The following is a 22275-nucleotide window of genomic DNA, read 5'->3' on the forward strand; positions in this document are numbered from 1 at the left end:
TTCTCAAACTTCCAAGAAAAGTGATCAATATTCTAGATAGAGTTGGTGTGTTTCAATGAAGTATTCCTCCAAAAAAATAAATTATTTATCTTTTGTTGTCACTCAATATCCTGAATAGAGCATATATGTTTAAAGACTGTGTTGTCTGGCAAAAACAGCATCACCATGTTTTGTTATATTATTTTATATAAAAAAATTTACACAGCATTGTCTGAGGTTCATTGTCAAAATAATACAAAATCATATTTGGTATGTGGTATAAAGTAATAAAACAGTGCTAAATACAATAGGTAGAGCAGGCATGTTTAAAAGTAACATTGCTCGGGAGAAATAACTTATTTATCTTTTCTTGCTATGTTGCATACTAAACGAAGCAGAAACTGTTACCAGATTGCCAGGAGAGTAGTAATACAATATTATATCTGATAAATGGAATATGTAAGGTAATCCAAAGTTCTCAATATCCTGGATAGAGCAGGTATGTCTGAAAGGCGCACTGCCCATGAAAAACACAGCTATGTTTTATTTTGCCATTTTATACAAGACTAATCTTGGCATTGCCTGATATTCTTAACATTAATAATACGATATCATATCTGCTTGTTAATCCTAGAGTGCTCAATATTCTAGATAGAGCAGTCTTGCTGAGCAAAACAACTTCTTTATGCTTTATATATCAGACAAAATAGTGTTGTCCAGGTGTTATAAGAATAATAGTACTATGTCATATCTGCTAAGTGATATATCTCAGGTAATTCAAAGTGTTCAATATCCTGGGAAGAGTAGGTATGTTTAAAAGCCGCATTGCCTGGATAAAACAACCTCACTTGCTTTATTATACTATTTTATGCAACAAAACCTGCTTGGTATGGTTTAAAGTCATAATGATAATAATATTGTATATTATCTGGTACATGGTATTCAAAGAGTGCTCAGAAAAAATAGAAAATAATACCGTACTTTGGGGTAATTGCGCCTAGTCTGGGGTAATTGCGCTAACTAGCTAAAAGTGCTCTTTTAGCAACTGACCATATAAAGAGCACTTTTTTTAGTTGGCGCAATTACCCCCAGATTTGATGCAATTACCCCAAAGTACCGTACAGTATCATATATTGTAAGAAGTATAAATTAGTACATCCAAAGTGCTCAATATCCTGGATAGAACAGGTATTTTTAAAGTCTGCGTCACCCGGGAAAACCAATATAATTCTGTTTTACTATACTATTTAATACAAAAAAATCTACTCGGCGTTGCCTGGAAGTCATAATAGTAATAATAAAGTAGAATATCTAGAAAAGTGGTATTTAGTAATACAAGATTGCTCAATATACTAGATAGAGCAGGAGTGTTTAAACATAGCATTAGCAAGAAGAAAGCAGTTCTTTTTCTTTTGTTATTATATTGAACACAAAACAACACAGATAGTGTTGCCAGGCTTCCATAGGAATTATCATACAGTATTATATCTGGTAATTGCTAATACTTTGTTTTGTTATACGATTTTATACAAGATAATCTACTTGGTGTATTTTTTATTTTATACAAGATAATCTACTTGGTGTAATAATTTCATACCATATCCTAATAATAAAGTATATCATCTGGTAATTGGTGTAGAGTAATCCAAGAGTGCTCAATTTTCTAGATAGAGCAGGTGTTTAAACACAGCATTGCCTGAGAGAAATATTTTCTTAGTTTGTTTTTAATTATGCTGTATACTAGACAAAGTACATGTTGTTGTTTATAAGTCAAAATAGGAATAATACAGTATTATATATGGTAAGGAGATGAAATCAGTCGAAATGCTCAATATCCTGGATAGAGCAGATATGTTCATAGATTGTGTCACTCGAGAAAAATGTGATTGTGTTTTGTTATACTGTTTTTATACAAGAAAATATACCGGGCTTTGCTCAGGATAGAAAATGATAGTCAGAAAAAAGTTCTCAATATGCTAAAAATAACAGATATATTCTTAAGCAATTTTATTTCTTCTCTTTGTTTTATACGGTCCTGGGCAACACCGGGTAGTCCATATATAAAAGTTAAAGAAATATAGTGGCAGCCGTGAGATCAAAGGATTTTCGATTAAGGAGGTAATGGGGAATGTATGTTAGGAAGATGGACTGGGATAAGTGACCTTTTATTGTTTTTCTTTAATTTGTGTGTATATGGAGTAAAAAGAAAACAATCGTGAAATTCGACATGGGAGAAACAAACCAATCTGTGTTTGGCATAAGCCCTGCATAACCCTTGTGTATGAAAAATAATAAGCAGAAAAGGCATGATTATGCCATCATTACGTATCTGGCAAAACAGTCAGTACAATACCAAATGGGACTTTTACTTCATAAATTGGGAGACGAGACATTAAAGGTTTATCACAGGTTTCAATTTTTAGCTCCTGAAGATGAGAGAAGATGGCATACAGGGCCGGCCTTAGGTAATTGAAGGCCCTGTACAAAGTGAATTTGGTGGTCCCGAATGAAATAGAAAAATGAAAAATAAATACTGAAAAAATTAAATTATGCAATTTATTAAAAATTACCTGTGTTTATATCTAAATCAACAAATAACTGAAATTTATGCAAACGTATTCGTGTAGATGTCATAAACGTATTCGTGTAGATGTCATAAACTTTCAACAAAAATTAAATTGGCGTGCTTTGATGACAGCAAAGCCTTAAATAAATTGTGAATACTCTAAAGAGTGAACAATATCTCGTATAATAAATATTATTGCCAGGCGGTTCAGGCATTCTTGCGTCATTGTCGTACTCAAATAGTTTTTTTTATTAATTTCAACTTGGAAAAACTTCTTTCTCCTGATGAAACAGTAATCGGAATTGTCAATACTGTACGAAAGGCTATAGCGACATTTGAACAGCAGTATTCAAATCATGATAATAAATAAAACGTAAAGCATCAGGAATACAAAACAATATCTGAACAGGGTTTGAAGATATTAGAAATTCACTACACTTCAGTATCTGGGGTTTTTCTGCAGACAAAATGAAAGGATTACCTGTGTTGCTGTGCGTAAATGAAGAGAAACAAAATGGCCGACTCATTTATGCACTTGGAGTGCATGATGGGAAGGCAGTGCATGATGGGAAAGGCAGTTTTTTTTAAGTAGGACATAGAAGGAGGTGAGCAGGTCATTAAAGCAGTTTTGGAGAAAGGAGAGAGGTGTGCCTTTGCATTGGGTGAGCACTTTCAACCAGCTTACTTTTCTGTAGAGCACAAGCTATTTCGGCACAACACTTTGATGAACATGGCTGACTGGAGGTTAAATAGTCAAATGTTGAGGCCCTTCACTGGAGAAGGGGACCTAGTTAAATTGCTAGAGAAGTTAAAGATGATGGCGAAGCTTCAGAAGATTGAAGATATGGTTAACTTGTTACCATAATACTTAGAACGCGAAGTCCTCACAATATACCAGCAAATGTAGGAAGAAAAGGGAAACCTTGCCCTGGTAGAACAGTGATTGAAATTAGCATTTGCAGAAAGACCCTTTGAGGTACTTGGCAAGCTTTTGAAGTTGAGGTGGACTGGAGAGTCAGTCGAGGTCTTTGCCTGGCAGGATTGGCTGGTTATGTGAGGAGGAACCTGGAAATTGACTGTGAGATTGTATCTGGTGAACGGTTTCCCAGAAGAAGTTTCTGCGAATCTGCAAAAAATAACAGGGATTGGTAACATGGAGGTGGATGATCTCTTGGTTTTTGCTAAAGTTCTGGTTAAGAAGATCAAAGGTCCAGTTACAAATGCAGCTATAAGCAGAAGTGCATGTACAAGAACCTCCCCTAGATGATGAGAGGCAGGCGGCAAAGAGACAGGAGGGTTGATTTCCCATAAAGTCCTTCCTGTGTCAAGGTCCCCACCTGATTAAAGACTGTAAGGTACCGAAACCAGGGAAACGAATAAAGGGGAACTGTTGCACCAGTAGTTACCCCTTCTGGGCAGAAATGGCTACAATTAGTGGCAGTTGTCAATTGAAAAAGAGCCACAGCCCTTGTTGACACGGGCTGCACCACGACGCTTTTAGCAAGGAATGTCACCAAATCATGGAGCGAAGCCAGCATTATGAGGGTCGTGGACGGCAGGGAGGTGAGATGCCTACGAGAGATGACAGCTGACGAGATGGTGCTAGGTGTGCCCATTGTGCTATGAGCTCTTGTGTTAGATCGTCTCGTCAGTGGTGTTGACATAGTGTAATCATAGTACATAGTTGGTGGGGGGCGCTACAGTGAGGGAAGGCCAAGTGATTTTTGGATGCCTTAGCGTGATAGGGATGACAGGAGTAAAAAGTGGGGAGAACATCAAAGCACAAAAACCAGAGGCTTGCTGCAATGAGGATGAGGATTTCCTTGTGAAGTTTGATGGTGAGAGGTGGACAGTGGAGTGGCAATGACTCTCTGAGCCGCCAAAACTATGAAATAAAGTGGATTGCTATGAGAGCACATTGTGAGGAGAGACGAGAAAAGAATTTGAGAAAGAAGTGGAGAGGTGGACTGAAGAGGGAATCAGGAGAAGAAAGAGGAGTGCTGCCATTTATTGTAGTTGTTTGGCCTATACTGTACTGGACTTCAGGAAGCTAAACAAACACGTAGCCTGCCATATTGGTGATGGAATCGATGTATGTGAAGAGATCATGAGGAAATGGAGGAGGATGGAGCGGACCACTAAGATCGTAGATCTGAAGTCGGCCTATTTGCAGATTCATGTGGACATAAAGCTTTGGCAGTACCAACTGGTCAAGCACAAGGAACAGCTGTATTGTCTGACGATGTTGGCCTTCAGGCTAAGCTCAACTGAAAATCATGACTACTATCCTGAAGACGGTACTGAAGAAGGATTGTGAAGTGAACGAGGCCACTAGTTCAAACATTGATGACATTCTTGCGGAGCAGCTTTGGGATTGAAACGGTAGCAAACTGGAAAAGGAAACCTTGTCTTCAAACGAGGAAATGAAGTATCTGAAGTTGGGACTGAATTGACAAAGCGAGAACTTTTCTCAGGCTTTGGGAAGTTGGTGGGACGTTGGTGGGACACTATCCTGTTGCTAGTTGGCTCAGGCTGGTATGCAGTTTTATAAAATGGCAGACGGGTACTGACTGCTGGGTGGGCCACGTAATGAAGGAGGTCGTAATGATAAGAGCATCACGAGAATAAAGAAGGAGGACCCAGTGAAGGGAGAATGGTACATCAGCAATAGAGAAGAGGGAGCAATATAGTGTGATGCAAGTAGCCTAGCATTGGGTGTCATATTGGAGATAGATGGTGTGACTATGGAAGATGCAGCATGGCTAAGGAAGACAAATGATTACTCCCATATAAATTTTGCTGGATGCCATTATGAAAGGGATCGATCTGGCCCTGAAGTGGGGACTGAAAGTAATTGAGATCAAGACTGATTCAACAACAGTAGCATGATGGGTCAAGGCGGCAGTGATAGGAGAATTAAGATGAAAGGTGCTGCTGAAATGATGATCAAGCGAAGACTTGGAGCACTTGCGGATCTGATTAAGGAATTCCAATTGAAGATGTCTGTCATGCTGGTCCCATCAGAAAAGAATAAGGTGGATATAATGACATGAGTAAAGAAGGCCTAGTTGCAGGAGAGAATGAGCATTTTGTATGCTGTGCAAAAGAGGAGGTTAAAGAATTGCATAATATGCACCACTTTGGTCAGGAGTAGACATTGTTCCTTGCAAGGAAAGTTAACCTAGAAATTACCAAGGAAGAAGTCAAGGATATAGTGGAAAATTGCATGGAATGCCAGTCGATTGACTCCACACCATCCAGACATGAGGCAGGACAACTACATGTGGTGAAGGACTGGAAACGGTTGGCCATTGATAGCACACATTATCGCCACAAACTGTATCTATGGATGATTGACTATGGATCAGGGAGCTTGGCTATCTAAAGAGAGATTACGTCGGAAACTGCATGGGAGATCAGAAAAGTTGTCAAGGAAGTATTTTTGGAGAGAGGGACAATTGCAAAGTTATTGATGGACAATGGCTCTGCTTTTTGGTCGGAAGTTTTTAAGAAGTGTGTGACAAGTGAGATGTTTGGCAGTTTTAAGGGCAGCATATTGACCAAATGGCAACGGAATAATGGAAAGGCATCATCATACCATCAAGGCTGTTGTAGAGAGAAGCTACATCTCACCCATGGAGGCAGCATTTTGGTACATGTTGCCAAGGACAGGAGAAAATGAAACAACATTACCTCATAGGACCATCTTTACTTATTAATGGTGGCATCCTTACAACAAAACTGTAGAAGTTGAGAATGAGGAAGCTACCATCGAAGTGGGTGAGGAGGTGTTGGTGAAGCCTCCCAATGCAAAGTGTACTACATACAGAGGAAGGTAAGTAATACCAGAGACACAGTTAAAAAACAATGTAATTATAGATAGCATTCCCTGACATATCTTAGACCTGTGTTGTGTTTCCTTGCCGGTGGACAATAATGGTTGTGAGGAGGAAGAGCAGGTCAAGAGCCGTCAAGAAGCAAATGGTGGGCCCACACTCGACGTGGACATGCTGTGTTTCCTTACAGTCGGATAGGAATGACTGTAACGAAGCTGAGAATGTCATCCTCCAAAAAGAAGTTGTTGGATGAAGGACTACAAGGTGTTTTATTAATCTCGGAGATCTGGGGGCATGTGATGTATCTGAAAACAAAATAAAGGGCTTACCTGTATTGCTCCATGTGAAAGAAGAGAGACAAAATGGCTGACTCGTTTATGCACTTGGAATGCATGATGGGAAGGCAGTGCATGCTGGGAAAGTTTTTGCTTTTTTTTTTATTTTGAAGTAGAACATAAAAAGAGGTGAGCAGGTTATTAAAGCAGTTTTGGAGAAAGAAAAGGGGTGTTGGGTTAGGGTTGAGTAAGAACTTTCAACCAGCCTGCTCTCCCCATAGAGTACAGTATCTGATCCAGATGCATCAGTGAGTGCAACATTTCATCAAATCTTTTTGGTTGATTTCTGCAATTTTTTTGATGTTGTGCAGAAAAAATAAATAAATAAAAAAAGTGACAAGCCATTTGCTCAAAACGTGCAACGACATAACTGCTTGATTTAATGAAACATTAAAATATTCCACTCTGTATTTTCTCGTAGCCATGCATTGTTCTATGCACTTTTTGTCATCTCAAGCTTGTGACAGCTGGAAATATGACTTCATTTGGTTCCATTTCTAATTCTTGAGCCAATTCTCTGGCTGAAATTTGAGTGGATACAAATCAATTTTCTTTGTATTTTTCATGTACTCGATTGCACTTTTTATACATTCCAGTGCAATGTCAAATAGCATCAATTCAGCAGATCATATTCATTTGAAATAACAAATCGTACCAAATGACTAAAGTAACCAAAAGTGAAAAGTTTTTACTCGTTTCGCCAATCCAGTTGCTTCAGTCCTTGCTTTTGGATTGTTGGCATTTTTAGACACTTCCACCAATGCATTGTACACTGCTTCTGTTTTACAATGAATAGCTTTCACACATTCCAAGCGTGTATCGGAAATAGGCTTTACTGTCAGATTTTTTACATGAGTTTTCAAGACTTCCTTCGCTGTGTTGAAGCGCTAAACAAAAGATAAATTTGATGCAAAACTCCAATGCATGTCATTGTAATAATTGAACATTTCGACATGTCTCCAAGATTGAGACTGTGCCATCCATATGTCACATAAAATGATTTTAAATTGAGTTCAAGTAGGCATTTTTGTACACCACGATTATTTGCTCTGTTATCATATGCTTGGCATCAGCAGTTCTGGAAACATAAATTCAGATCTTCAAGCTTTTCCAATCACGATTTCCTTCACTTGTGAGCTTGGTTTTTAGATCTGAAAACAATTTGCAGCAAAAACAAAATACAGTATGTTTATGATTCAAATAAACCAGCCAATGACGATCTGAGCATTCATCATTTCGTAATTTTCTCAAAATGAAAAATAAATAAATAAAATCCCCCCCCCCCCCAAAAAAACTGCTTCTCAAAACTCTCATCTTACGGACACTTTATTCCACATCCAGATTTACAAAACAGTCCCTTTTCGACCAAGTAAAACTCGGCCTTTACTGATAATTGAAGGTGGCGTGGCCATAAGCCTGGATCTTTCCAACTGAAGTCGATATGCTGGTCCTCATCTGCATCACATGAATCTGCATTGTCATCTTCCATGACCGTGTCCATGATTTCTTCCTGCAAACTAGCCGATTCTTCTTCTAAAGCCAAATAACTACTTTGACCACTTGTTAGCAATTGGGAAGAAGATTGTGTTTCTTCTTCGATCTGAATCTGAGTATCTGAAGTTGATGCTGCCTGTAACAGAATAAAGAACTCTTAAATAAATCGAGTTACTTCCCCTTGAACACTCTTGTATAAAAGTCATTCACATGCTATTAATAAACATGTTCACATCGTAATTCTACCCTGTCTCAAGTGTCTTCATTAACACCCCTCGGTACTACATGATGGCAGCAGCGGCGAATATTAAACATTGAAAAAAAAACAGTCGGATGGAAAAAAAGACACATTCACACAGTGAGTAAAGCAAATATATATATATATATATATATATATATATATATATATATATATATATATATATATATATATATTATTTTCTAAAATGTAAAAGAAGCGCGAAAAGAAACATGGCGATTCTTGACTGGACAAATAAAAATAAACACAAAGCACTCAACGAATTTTATTATAAACAATGTAGAGGAAAAACTTAAATACAACTACATTTTACTTAGCAACCGGACCAAAGGGTCGTGATCTACTAAAAAATGCCCAACTCACATGCAAACAAAAATAAAACTCGAAAAGCATATTCGCAATATTTGAAGTGCACATGATTCAAAAACCGAATAAATGGGTTGAGCGTTTGGAATTCTTATCAATGCACCAAAATGAAGACACGGTGGATGACTACTTAGCCAGACTTAAAACTAAAGCCGACAGGTGCGGATTCTGGAACAATAAAGAAGAACGCATTCCGGAACAAATAATAAAAGGCTTAGAAGGGCCAATGAAAGGAGCTAACCCTTAACTCAGCAATAGAAAGCATCAGGACGTACGAGTTGACCACGAACGATAATTCTTGATGCAAACATGCCAACGAAGGGAGAAATGGAATATACCATGCAATTTCAAAATAAATAAATAAATAAATAAACCCTCCACAAGATGCGGTATGGTGGTTACCATAGATTTTAACGACGTTTGAAAAAGAGTCACCATTTCGGTCGGTCCCCTTTTTGGGGCACCTCCGAAATTAGAGAAAGAACAAGAGTGCTGAAAAAGAACTGTTGTGGAAAAGAAAACATCGGGTTATAATTAAGTGCGACGAGACTTTAGGATTGATGATGTTTTATAAAAGTTTCCAAGATATAGGGTTACAAAGAGGATGGTACATTTGTTTGATAAAAGTCTTTACCCAGGGAAACTGGTCTGTCACGTGTTGATGCTTCTATCGTTTCCGCATGTCTGAGAGAGATTTCTTCTTTGTACCTCCCTCCAGGACAGTCCTCTATTCCGATTGGCTGAAACCTCTGGTGACGTTGAGAGAAAAAAAGGAAGGGAAAAGTAGAAGAGTAGGGAGAAAGAGAGAAATAAGGGAAGCATACCATAGCAGCATAATAGTAGTAGTTCACTACACGAGTCACCCTCCAAATAATGGAGTTAAGTACCCTCCACAGAATTATTAAATATGTATATTGTCTAAATCTGTTTAAAAATAAAAGTACTCATTTTTCTTTTTCCATGTTACTTTCCTACCTTACTTATATGTGTCAGCAATTTTATCTTCAACTTTGTCGGTATCATTTGTCTCAATAAGTTTATCATTAGTAGTACCGTCATTTGTCTGTGCCTTCTCAGTCGGTCTAATTTTATTAGTACTAGTTGATTCTATGTATGGCTTTAATCTATCTATTGATATATGTTTGTATGAGTGCCGTTGTTCATATCGATCTGATAATGCTTATCTGATAGGGTCAAAACTTTATAAGGACCTGAGTACGGTGCTTCTAATGGTTTTCTAACTCGATCAACTCTGAATCATACTTTTTCACAGGAAGATAAACCTTTCGGTATAAATGTTTTGGGACTGTCATGGATATATCCTTTTTTTGCATATACCTTTTTTTGTTGAGTACATCAATTTGGGACATCCATTCACACAAATTACGTATGTACTGGTTATTAACTGGAGTTTCTCCTACTCTCTGCTTGTGTATCAACTGCTGAGGAATCAATATCGGAGCTCCAGTAACAGATGTAAAAGGGGAAAAGCCTGATTCATTAGGGGTGCTACGTATACCCAGCAGAATCACCGGTATTGCTTTCTTCCATGATTCTTTTCGAGCCATTATTGCTGCTTTAAGGGTACGGTGTGCTCTTTCGATCATCCCGTTACTTTGAGGGTGATATGATGTTGTCCTCAATCGGTAAAAACCTACTACCTTGGCTAATCCCTGGAACAATTCTCAAACTACCTCTGTTAGTTACAACATGCAGTGGACCTCAAATCGAGATATCCATGCATTGATAAACGCTTCTGCTATCAACTGTGCAGTTATCTCAGTCATAGGCTGTACTTCAATCCAGCGAGTTGCATGATCGATGCAAGTAAGCAAATATTTGTAAGGGCTCAGGTAAGGGTCGGACTCATTGCGCGTTAAGGGCAAGGGGCCAACGATATCGATATGTACCGTCTGGAAATGTGCAGATGGTAACTCAAATTCTTGGACTGCAAACTTTGTGTCTGTGAATTTTTGATTGTTGACACACTACACATTCTACTCAGAATTGTTTAATCGTTTTATCTAAACTAGGCCCAAAGTATCTGGACTTGACCAGTTTTATAGATGCTCCTGTACCAGGATGCGCCAAGTTATGTAAACTGTTGAAAATAGCTTGACGAAGCTCTTTTGGGATACATGGTCTGGGGTACTTAGTTGAAGTATCGCATAGGACTGAGCCGACTTTGCTTGACACACAGTATTCTTTCAAATTAGTGTGTGACTTTATTTCGTCATCACCTTTTTGTGCCTGGGCTATTTCAGCCAAGTCGCATGCATCTATCTGCACAGCTAATGCAGCCCGAGACACAGTCTGCAACTATATTCTCAGCTCCTTTAATGTACTCCATGTTAGCAATATATTCAGCAAGCACTGATAAGTGTCGTTGTTTTCGATCTGACTTTGCTGATGTCTGACTATAAAAAGCTCTGCATAATGGCTTATAATCAGTGAATAATGTCACGTGACGACCTTCTATGAGGTGGCGGAAATGTATCACTGAAAAATAAGCTGCTAGTAGCTCTCTGCCAAACGTGGAATACTTGACTTGGGTTTGAGAAAATTTCTTGGAAAAGAAACCTATAGGTACTGGTTTCTTATCTATCAACTGATATAATGCAGCACCAGTGGCGTATTGACTACCATCTGTATCTAAGTGGTATTCTGTAGCTGAAGACTGTGGATGAGCTAACGCCGTAATTTCTGATAATTTGCTTATTCTTGTTTTGAAGGCGTTAGTTTCTTCCTCATTAAGCTCTGCCTTTGCTTCAGGATCCAACCTCATCCGTTCAGATAGCGGTAAAATTATGGATGTATAATTAGGGACTAATTTGCTGTAAAAACCTGTCATCCTCAGAAATCTACGTAAGTTTTTTGAGTCCTTAGGTATCGGAAAATTTTCAAACTCTTTGATTTTCTTTAAAGTAGGCAACAAGCCTTCTTTACTTACGTGAAACCTAAGAAATCTAACTCTGGTACTCTGAATACACACTTATCTAAGGAAATCTTTAAATTGTTATCACTAAGGATCCTAAATACTCTATCTAAATCTTCCTTGTGCTGTTGCTCACTTTCGCTAAAAACTAGTATGTCGTCTAAATATATAAATATGCAATTTAATTTTAAAAATATTTTATCCATAAAACGTTGAAATGTAGCCACAGCATTCTTTAAACCAAATGGCATGTAATTAAACTCAAATAAACCAAAAGGTGTCACTACTGCTGTCTTAGGCACATCTTCAGGGTGTACCTTAATCTGATGATATGCTGCAGTTAAATCTATTTTGGAAAAATATTATTTATTAGCTAACTGTATGCAGCAGGAATTTATATTTGGTATCGGGTAGTGGTCTGTTTTGGTAATGCTATTTAATGCACGGAAATCACCACACGCTCGATATGACCCATCTGGCTTCTTCACCAAGTGCAAAGGGGTTGCCCACTCGCTACTGGAAGGCTGGATAACTCCCGTATTCAGTAACTTTTTAAATTCTGCCTGTGCTGCGTTTAACTTAGGACCGGAAAGTTGTCTGGCTTTAGCAAAGACTGGTACGTGACTGCCTGTATCAATCCTGTGATACACTCCACCATAGTCTTTGTTTGTGTCGCTATGTGGTGAAAGCACATTATTATATTTACCTATTAGTTCTGTAACATAATCCGCCAGGTCTATTTTGTTAATCACTACAGCATCAGTTTCCGTTACTGCATTGACTGTAATTTCATGCTCCGTTACGTTATCACGGATGGATCTATTTTTACAATCCACTATAATGTTAAATTTGTTTAAGAAGTCAAATCCTAACAAAGGGTTAGTGACATCTTTTGAAAAGATCTTCTCAAACGGGGTATCTTAACTTCGAGGTTTGTCTGACCATAGCATTTTATGCTTTCACTGTTAGCGGTAGAGATATGAACAGGAGTTGGCTCCAGAGTAATTCCATTTAGTACGGAATGTGGTAAAATGGAAACACTGGCTCCTGTATCTATGATAAAATTGACTTTAGACGCTCCTATTTTAGCAGAAACTTCTAATAACAGCGGCACTACTGGAGCAAATGCAGACCACCTTTTTAGTTTTCCAAATCACTAGGGGCGGGAGATGAGGGACGCGAGTTAGGCAGAGTTTGTAAGCTACTCTTTTTCTTTGGCCACTTACACCATGGCTTACATGTACGAGCCTCCTCCGCAAAATATACATGGGCTCTACATATCTTCGGCCGCTGTTTCCTTCTATATGGATATAGGCTGGCTGGAATGGTTTCACTAGACTGTCTGGTGGTAATATGGTCGTTTGTCGGAGCTCGACTCTCAACCGTCTGAAATACTGACATATTTTCTATTAACGGCATCAAGTTGTCGGATAGTCGACCCAACTCCTTTAACGGCATTTCAGTGAGGGTTACTATTACTGGGGTGATTTGCTTCGGAAGTGCGTGTATGAATTTATGGTGCACTATCTCGTCGATAGCCCCTAATCTATGTGCGACCGTTCCCGTTTCCTGGAGGTATAATGACGGACGACCAGCTAACGTAGTGGTCCTCATCAACTTCTCCAGGAGTTCAGGTCTGATCTTTTCATATGCAGATAACACAGACTCCTTTAACTTCACATAGTTTAGCGATTGCAGAATTGCTGGAGGTATATTTGTTACCATGTCAGGCGGCAATGCGCTGATAACCATATAGAACTTAGTATCATCGCTCATAATGTGTCTGAGATGGAATTGAGCTTCTATTATCGAAAACCATCCCTCGACACTCGTCTCCATAAATTGTGGGGGTTTTATGCTAACCTGTTGTGCGTCCATTATTATTATTACTAATTATTATTATTACTACTATTAATAGGCACTCGACCAAGTTATCTGGAAATAGAAATCTTCTTTACGCTCTAGAAAGACATGATGATATGACAGCTACCAGTTGACAAAAAGACGACGGACAGAACACTATTGCAAAAACGTTAAGTATTTTTTTTAAAACTAATCCTAAATGTTTTTTTATGTTATCTTGTTTTTAAACTTGTTTTTTTCGTGTTTTATTTATGTATTTTGTCTGTATTCTCCTGTCTTATCCGTCACCCCCCATGCTACAAAGTAAACGATAAAAACAAACAAAATGCCGACAACTAACGATAAAAAAAAATGCCGGAAATTATTCTCTATTAGAGTAGATAAACTTAGGACTTTATAAAAAAAAAAGTTAGAACTTTTTTAACCATAAAAAAAATGTAAATTAAATATTTTACACATCCGAACGTAACGACTTTTATTCTATAAATAGACAGGCACTCGACCAAGTTATCCGGAAATAGAAATCTTCTTTACGCTCTAGAAAGACATGATGATATGACAGCTACAAGTTGACAAAAAGACGGCGGACGGAACACAATGGCAAAAACGTTAAGTATTTTTTTTTTTAAACTAATCCTAAATGTTTTTTATGTTACCTTGTTTTTAAACTTGTTTTTTTCGTGTTTTATTTATGTTTTTTTTTTGTTTTTTTTACAAGGGTGTCACCACTTATAAAGGCCCAGAGGCCACTCGAGGATAAGGGTTAATAGGTATACATTAGTCATTGTGATTTTAGCATAGTAAACAGTGGGAATTTTGAAACTTGGATTACTTAGGGGGACGATTCAATTAGAACTTGTTCACATTGGACTTTTTCTTTTTTTTTTCCCCCATAGGCATCAACCCACCACCAAGGCCAAGAGGCCACTCAAGGACAAGGGCCAAAGAGCGCACAGCAGAAATTGGACAACACAACAACCATTAGTAATGAAAATTTGTTAAATTTGATAACTTATATGGAACGGCTCATCAAGAACTTATTTACGTTAGACTTGAAGGCAACCATATTGCAGTCAGCCGGAAAGCAGGAAAACGGAAGACAATTCCACAGGCGTGCAGTTCTAATAAAAAAGCTTTGTTCATGGAATCTACGTTTAGGTTTAGGCACAGATAAAGAGTGGGGGGAATTATTGATAGTGTTCACAGCTAGACGAGTGTTTCTTGTGAAAGTTTTGCGAGGGGGGACCATAGATTGAAGCTCAGTCGAACACCTTCCATGAAAATAACGATACATCAGAGACAAACTCGCAACATTTCCTCTGCGAGATAGAGGCTGCAAGGAAGAGAAAAGGACATCCCCCACGAGGCCACGAAGTCCACCCTGAACTCCATCAAGGCAGGCCAAGTCCCCTCCAGCAGCTCCTGCCCAGATGTGGCAACAGTATTCCATCCCTGGACGCACCTGGCTCCCACATAGACAGAGAACTGCATCAGCAGTGAGATATCTACTGGATCGATAGAAAGATCCCACCATTCTTCCAGCGGCCTTGGCAACAGACCCGATGTACGTGTTCCACTTAAGATCAGGAGTAATGGTCAAGCCCAGAAGCCTGTCAAAACTTGAGGCCTCCTGAAGACGAGAGCCATCCACCTTAACCGATGCCAGATGTGGATCAGAATGTTGATGATGTAAAGAGAGAAGCTTGGTTTTAGATGCATTAAAAGTAACCAGCCACTCCTTTCCCCATTGTACCACATGCTCAAGATCAGAGGAGAGAGAATTGGAGGGAACTTGGTCGTTTACTGTCCCAGATGTGCTACCACAAATGGTAGTGTCGCCAACACAAATGTCTGCAAACGATGCAAGGATGTGATTTGGAAGATCATTAATGTAGATCAGGAAAAGAGTTGGGCCCAGGATGAACCCCTGAGGGACACCGGCATTAATACTGTGGGCTTCTGATTTTTGCCCATCAACTACTACTCTTATGAACCTATCAGAAAGAAATGATTTAATAATTGAGGAGACATTTCCAGCTATACCATAGCTAGAGATCTTATGAAGTAAACCTTTATGCCATACCCTATCAAAGGCCTTAGATATGTCAAGAGCAATTGCCCTAGAAAGGTTGCCTCCGTCGAGAGATTTGCTAATCCTATGAGATATAACTGTAAGTACATCTGCTGTAGATCTAGCAGAACGGAAACCATATTGAGTGTCACTAAGAAGGTTATTTTTGTTGAGATGGTTGATTACTTCTGTATTTAACACAGATTCCAGCAACTTACTCATGACGCACAGGAGACTTATTGGCCTGTACTGAGAGGGGGATGAGCGATCATCTGAATTCTTAAATACAGGGCATACAGATGAAATTTTCCAGGGAGATGGGAAACTATTCTGTAATCAGAGTTTTTTTTTGTGTCTGTTTCGATTTACTCAAAACCGCACACACCTCGTCTTCTCATGTATCGTTCTCTTCTTCCTCTTCTACTTCTTGCTCTTTTTCTTCTTTTTTCTTCTCAGTCGTCAGAAGCGTCGTCTTTTCTTGACTACGTTTTTCCTTCTCGCTTCTTGCTCACAGTGACCCGTTTTTATGCTAAGCTGAACTCTCGTGTGTGCGAGAGAACACGAGATTTTGCGTGATTACTTGGCAATATTAACCGGCCGCCGCCATCTTGCCATTTTTCTTTGGACGTACCCGCTTTGCAGAATGCACACCTCGAGCGTTTGTCAGGTAAGCCCGTCTGTTCGCAATTTATTACACATATTCTCCTTAAGACAACGTTTAAATAGTTTTGTAAGTATGTAAGTGATTATGTATTTTGTCTGTATTCTCCTGTCTTATCCGTCACCCCCATACTACAAAGTAAACGATAAAAACAAACAAAATGCCGGCAACTAACGATAAAAAAAAATGCCGGAAATTATTCTCTATTAGAGTAGATCAACTTAGGACTTTATTTAAGTAGTATACTTAATATATACTATTACTGCAAGCTTGCCTGTATTGAAAATGCTTGCTTCCTGACTAGCCAATCAAGCCATCTAATATAGTTAGCCTTATGTTCAAGTACATTTGAAATATAATACAGAGCAAAGAAAAAGTTACCCATGAAAACGAACCTCCTAAAGTAAAACCTTGACTAATTATCTAAACTCGAATGTAAATTAATATTAAGCCGACTTTACAAATTGATAATAGTTAATTATTGGATTTTAATTAATTATAAGGTGAAACTCTAATGATTCAAACTCGATAGATAACGACAAACATCCACCCATTAATATGGGAGGGGAGATTATCATCAAAAGTGTCCTGAATTGTTAACTTAGCACTGGACTTACTACTTAGATATAAATAAGTCACTTGTACCTATTCCCCCCCCTTTTTTTTTTTAAATGGAGAGTAGATAATACAGTGGATGTGTTATCGGCAGCTCCAGTAACTCTTGCTTCTCCTATTTTGTCATTCAGTCCTCATTCAATGAGTGATTTTTCTGACAAAGGGTGAAGAAAAAGCTGCTTAAAGGTCGGTAGTACTTGGTGACCAGTAGTCTGAGATGTCGGAAATTTTTTGTCTCTGTCTGTCCTTGTGGCCATGTCACTAATAAGGGTGCTGGAGGTAAACGTTTTGTCTGGGCTGACGTTACCCGCCTGATAGTCAGGGACCCGAACCTTGGATTAACCACTAAGGAGGCTGTCCTATCAGCAGGCGCAAAGTACTGGGACTGCTGTATTGCCATTTGGTGAGTGGATCTGGACCATGCAGTAGTCTCTGGTGGGGCCTCTCTATGCCATACTAGTGGGTAATTGTTACGGCTTTACCTTTTCGTGTGCTACAAAAAAAAAAATTCTCCTGTCTTTTTCTCTCTTACTTTCCCTCTCTATCCGGCTCTAACCAAGTATGCCGACTTATTCCACAAATCCCAAAACCTCAACATGAAATATCTCCAGAATAAAAACTCGATTAAACCTAGAACCCCATCTTCGAACGTAGACCCCTACTACCAGGTCTCCTTCTCCAACATCAGGGGTCTACGTTCCAACCTTCCAGAGGTTGAAACCCACTAACAGGACGAAACCGGACATATTATTTATAAGTGAAACTGGAATAGGGCCGACCACTTCCCTAGATAAGTTCATAATTAACGGATACTCTAATTTAACAGCTAAATCTGACACCCAAGATCGCCATGGGCATGGAATATGTGCCTACATTAAGGATGGCTTCCGGTGTGGCAGGGATATCTCTAGAGAAGATTCTAATTTACCCTATATGTGCTTCAGGGTTGCACTTGCTAACACCACTGCATTTATATTTGCCCTCTATAGGCCCCACAACAGCGGAGTTACTATCTTTAAGAGCATATCTGAGAAAATAGACCACATACTGTCTTCACATCCCTCGGCTAACATCCACATCTGTAGTGACTTCAACGTCCATAACGTGGAATGGCTGACCCATTCAAATAAGACAGATGATGAGGGGAGGTTTTGTCATGATTTTGCCATTGCTTATGACCTCACTCAGATTGTTCACGAACCCACGCGTGTGCCTGATACACCTGGTCAATATGCAAGCCTCCTAGACCTTTTTCTCTCAACTTCCCCTGAGCTATGTTCATGTTCCGTTCATTCTCCTCTAGGATCCTCCGACCACTCCGTCGTATCAGTTAAGATAAAAACGAAATGTAAGAAGCCCCCAGACGTACCCCTCCACCGTACTGTATACCGATACTCTATGGCTGACTGGGATAGTTCCGTACATTCATATCTGATTTACCTCTGCACTCCATGTTTAAAAAGGAAGTGTCCTCTATAGTATCAGATCTGACCGAATGGTTAATTGTAGGCATAGACCAATTCATACCATCTAAAAAATTCCAACAAAAACCTAACAGCCAGCCATGGTTCTCCCCAGAATGTGCTGCTGCTATCGCGCACAGAAATCACTTTTTCCATAGCTACCAACGTAATAGATGCACTGAGACTAGTTTTGGCAAATAACAAATAGGATCCTGAACAGAAGTGTGCGTTCTATCCCAACCATTATCAATGGACCAGAGGTCATCTCGTCAGCGTCAGACAAGGCCAAACTATTTGCAAAGAACTTTGCAGCTAATTCTACCCTATGCGACGAAGGCCATCAACTCCCCATATTTCCTCCTATAACACAGAACAAGCTAGGTAATATACAAATATCCGTGCATGAGGTCGCCAAGCTAATAAAGAACCTAGATTCCAGTAAAGCAACTGGCCCTGATGGCATCCCAATTATAGTGTTAAAAAAGCTTCAACCAGAACTTGCTCCCATACTTACGAAACTATTTAAGCGCTGCCTTAAGGAGAAGTGCTTTCCGACTCCCTGGAAGACCTCATCAGTTTGCCCTGTATTTAAGAATTCAGGTGATAAGTCATCTCCCTCTCAGTACAGACCAATAAGTCTCCTGTGAGTAAGTTGCTGAAATCCATATTAAATAGAGAAATAGTCAACCACCTCAGCAGGAATAACCTTCTTAGTGACACACAATATGGTTTCCGCTCTGCAAGATCTACCGCTGATGTGCTGACGGTTATATCTCACAGGATTAGGTAATCTCTTGACAAAGGCTTCCTTTCTAGGGCAATTGCTCTTGACATATCAAATGCCTTCGACAAGGTATGGCATAAGGGTCTACTTCACAAGATTTCCAGCTACAGTATAACTGGAAATGTTTTCTCAATCATTAAATCATTTCTCGCCGATAGGCTCATAAGAGTAGTGGTAGATGAATAAAAATCGGAGGCCTGCAATATAAATGCTGGAGTCCCTCAGGGGTCAATCCTAGGCCCAACTCTCTTCCTGATCTACATCAATGACCTCCCTAAACACATACTTAAATCGTTCGTTGACATCTATGCTGATGACACGATCATCTACGGCAACACATCAAAGGCTGTAAATGACAAAGTTCTCTCTGATTCTCTCTCCTCTGATCTCGAGCGCGTGGTTCAATGGGGGAAGATGTGGCTGGTTATCTTTAATACATCCAAAACCAAACTCCTATCCTTACATCATCAACGCTCTGATCCCCATTTGGCTTCAATTGATGGATGGCTCTCGTCTGAGTGAGGCCCCATGTTTTGACAAGCTTCTGGGTTTGACCTTTACTCCTGATCTGAAATGGAACACGTACATCAAGTCTGTTGCCAAGGTTGCTGGAAAGATGGTGGGATCCTTCTACCGCTCCAGAAGATATCTCACTACCGATGCAATTCTCTATCTACATAAAAGCCAAGTATGTCCAAGGATGGAATACTGTTGCCATATCTGGGCAGGAGCTGCTAAAAACAGCCTATCCTGCCTTGACAGAGTACAAAATAGACTTCGTGGCTTAGTGGGGGATGCCCTTTTCTCTACCCTGTAACCTCTCTCCCACAGAAGAGACGTTGCGAGCCTATCCTTGTTTTATCGTTATTTCCATGGCAGGTGCTCCTCTGAACTCCAATCTCTGGTCCCCCCTCGCCAGTCTTTCACGAAAAACACCCGTCTAGCTGAATCCACTGTGAAAAATTTCCCCCACTCTATACCTGTGCCTAAATCAAAACGTGGATTCCATGAACAAAGCTTCTTTCTTAGAACTGCACGCCTATGGAACTCTGTTCCGTCTGCCTGCTTCCCACCTGACTACAACTTGGATGTCTTCAAGTCCAATGTTAACAAATTCCTAATGAACCGCCCCCTTAAGTAAACACTTCATCAAATCTCCACACTAACGTAATGTACTTGCAATAACCCTTATCCCTGAGTGGCTTCCGGGTTTTGATAAGTGGTGATCGCTGTGTAAAAAAAAAAAAAAAGCTCGTATCGAGATAAGAAACAAATTCCCTAAAACAATTACTAAAAGCAAAGCTGCCAAGGAAAAAAAATAAACTCAACACTAAGAGATGATGAAGACGATGAATCATACCAAGATGACAACCTACCTATATACAATAAACACAGAGAGCAACAGACGCGGAGTAATTTTCGCTAACATAGACTGCGAGGATGCGGGAAATAAAATACACAAAATAAGAATACCCGTCCGGATATATAAAAAAATGTACCCAAACAATGGCGACGGAACAATAAACAAAACAGAAGATGGACAAAGAGAGTCTACCCTTGAATACCAAAAACAAGAGTTAATAACTATATTTTAATTCCCAAAAGCTTGTAAAATAAAATTTACTAAGTAACAAATAGAGAGAAAAAAAGGGAGAAAAAATCAAAGACAAAAAGGCATTCAATATAAAAAGGAAAAAAGGCAACTGGGCAAAAATTCACTTTAAAATGGTCTCTCAAAAGGGAGACTTTTCAAAATATATAAAATGTTCTTAATATCAAAGGCTTACTTGAAGTCTGAATGAAAAGAGAATAAACATTTCAAAACAGGGAGTCCTTTAAGACGTGTTTTTTCACAAATAAAACCAACCTTCAAAGGTTTTTTTTTAAATGTCTCTCTCGCCCGAAATAGGGTTCCAAACAAATGGTCCACTCTCCTTTTCATGAAGGGTTGTCAGTGTCTCTCTCTCTCTCCTTTTTCCTCCTTTCTTTGGAGTAAGCAGTTTTACTCAAAAATTCCGACACTGTTCTTATAGTTGGGCTCTCTACCCAACGTTTAAATAAAATGAAATTTATCGACGGCACGTCGAATGTTCTTCTTTGAAAGGGAGGTGCTTTACAACACTTCAATACAGTTCTTATAGTTGGGCTCTCTACCCAACGTTTAAATAAGATGAAATTTATCGACGGCACGTCGAATGTTCTTCTTTGAAAGGGAGGTGCCTACAAACACTTCAATACATTCCTTTAAAAAAGCACTCCACTGTCAGAAAAGGATAAAAAATATACAAAATACGTTGCCGAAAAACGGTCAGCAACGGAGTCTAAAGGATGCTTCTTCCAAGATGGCCAACCTCCAAACTGATTTTTTTTTTAAAAGGGCACATAAAACGGGGCACTGTGGCGTTGCCAGAAGTTCCACAAGGATCGTGATTGGCCAATAGCCAAGGGCAAAAAGGAGGAAGAACAGACAGGTCGTTTCAAATTGGGAGAGAGATAGAGAAAGAGAGAGAGAGAGGTAAAGAGGGAGATGGGGCGAGAGAGAAGCGCACACACTCACAGGTTAGTTAAAGGCCGACAACTAGATACGTGTACCAGGCAAAAAAGGGAAGGGAGTCACAAAGCCAGCGAGTCAGTCGCTCAAGGCAGCCCATCTCCCACCCCACTTGCACTGTGTGATGGCGACAAGAATCTTTAAAGTAAAATTTCGGAAACTCTTCTGACAAGAAAAAAAAAAATTCTTTAACAGAGGTTTGCAAAATTAATATTTTCTATGGAAATTGAGTATTATATAATAAACCCTTTTTTTTTATTATTTTAAACTACCCAGTAGTTACTATAATGTCCTTTTTTCTTTCTAACATGAATCAAAAAAAAATATTAAAATTAGAGAAAGCAAGGTACAATTAAAACAAAATTTACTTTCCCTTTCCTTTTACAAATTTACATTGACTTCCTCACTTCAATACCACAAATAATCCTCATTCCTTTCACTAATTCTCTAACGCGTTCTACGGGGTCTAGAACTGGATGTCGAACCTGTCTCCTCCA

The 22275-nt window shown here is 39.1% G+C and overlaps 1 protein-coding gene across 1 annotated transcript in view; it reads right to left on the reverse strand.

The window, feature by feature from the left end:
- Positions 1 to 8024: 8024 nt before the first annotated feature.
- Positions 8025 to 22275, reverse strand: part of LOC145252408 (uncharacterized) — a 31764-nt gene continuing 17513 nt past the window's right edge. Inside the window, exon 2 of the mRNA XM_080111796.1 lies at positions 8025 to 8346. Coding sequence (XP_079967922.1) covers positions 8032 to 8346 — 315 coding nt within the window. The 3' untranslated portion in view covers positions 8025 to 8031. The remainder of the gene's footprint in view (positions 8347 to 22275) is intronic.

Source organism: Euprymna scolopes, chromosome 29 (assembly GCF_053919585.1).
Source record: "Euprymna scolopes isolate OS-2025 chromosome 29, ASM5391958v1, whole genome shotgun sequence".
Taxonomy (NCBI): Eukaryota; Metazoa; Mollusca; class Cephalopoda; order Sepiida; family Sepiolidae; genus Euprymna; species Euprymna scolopes.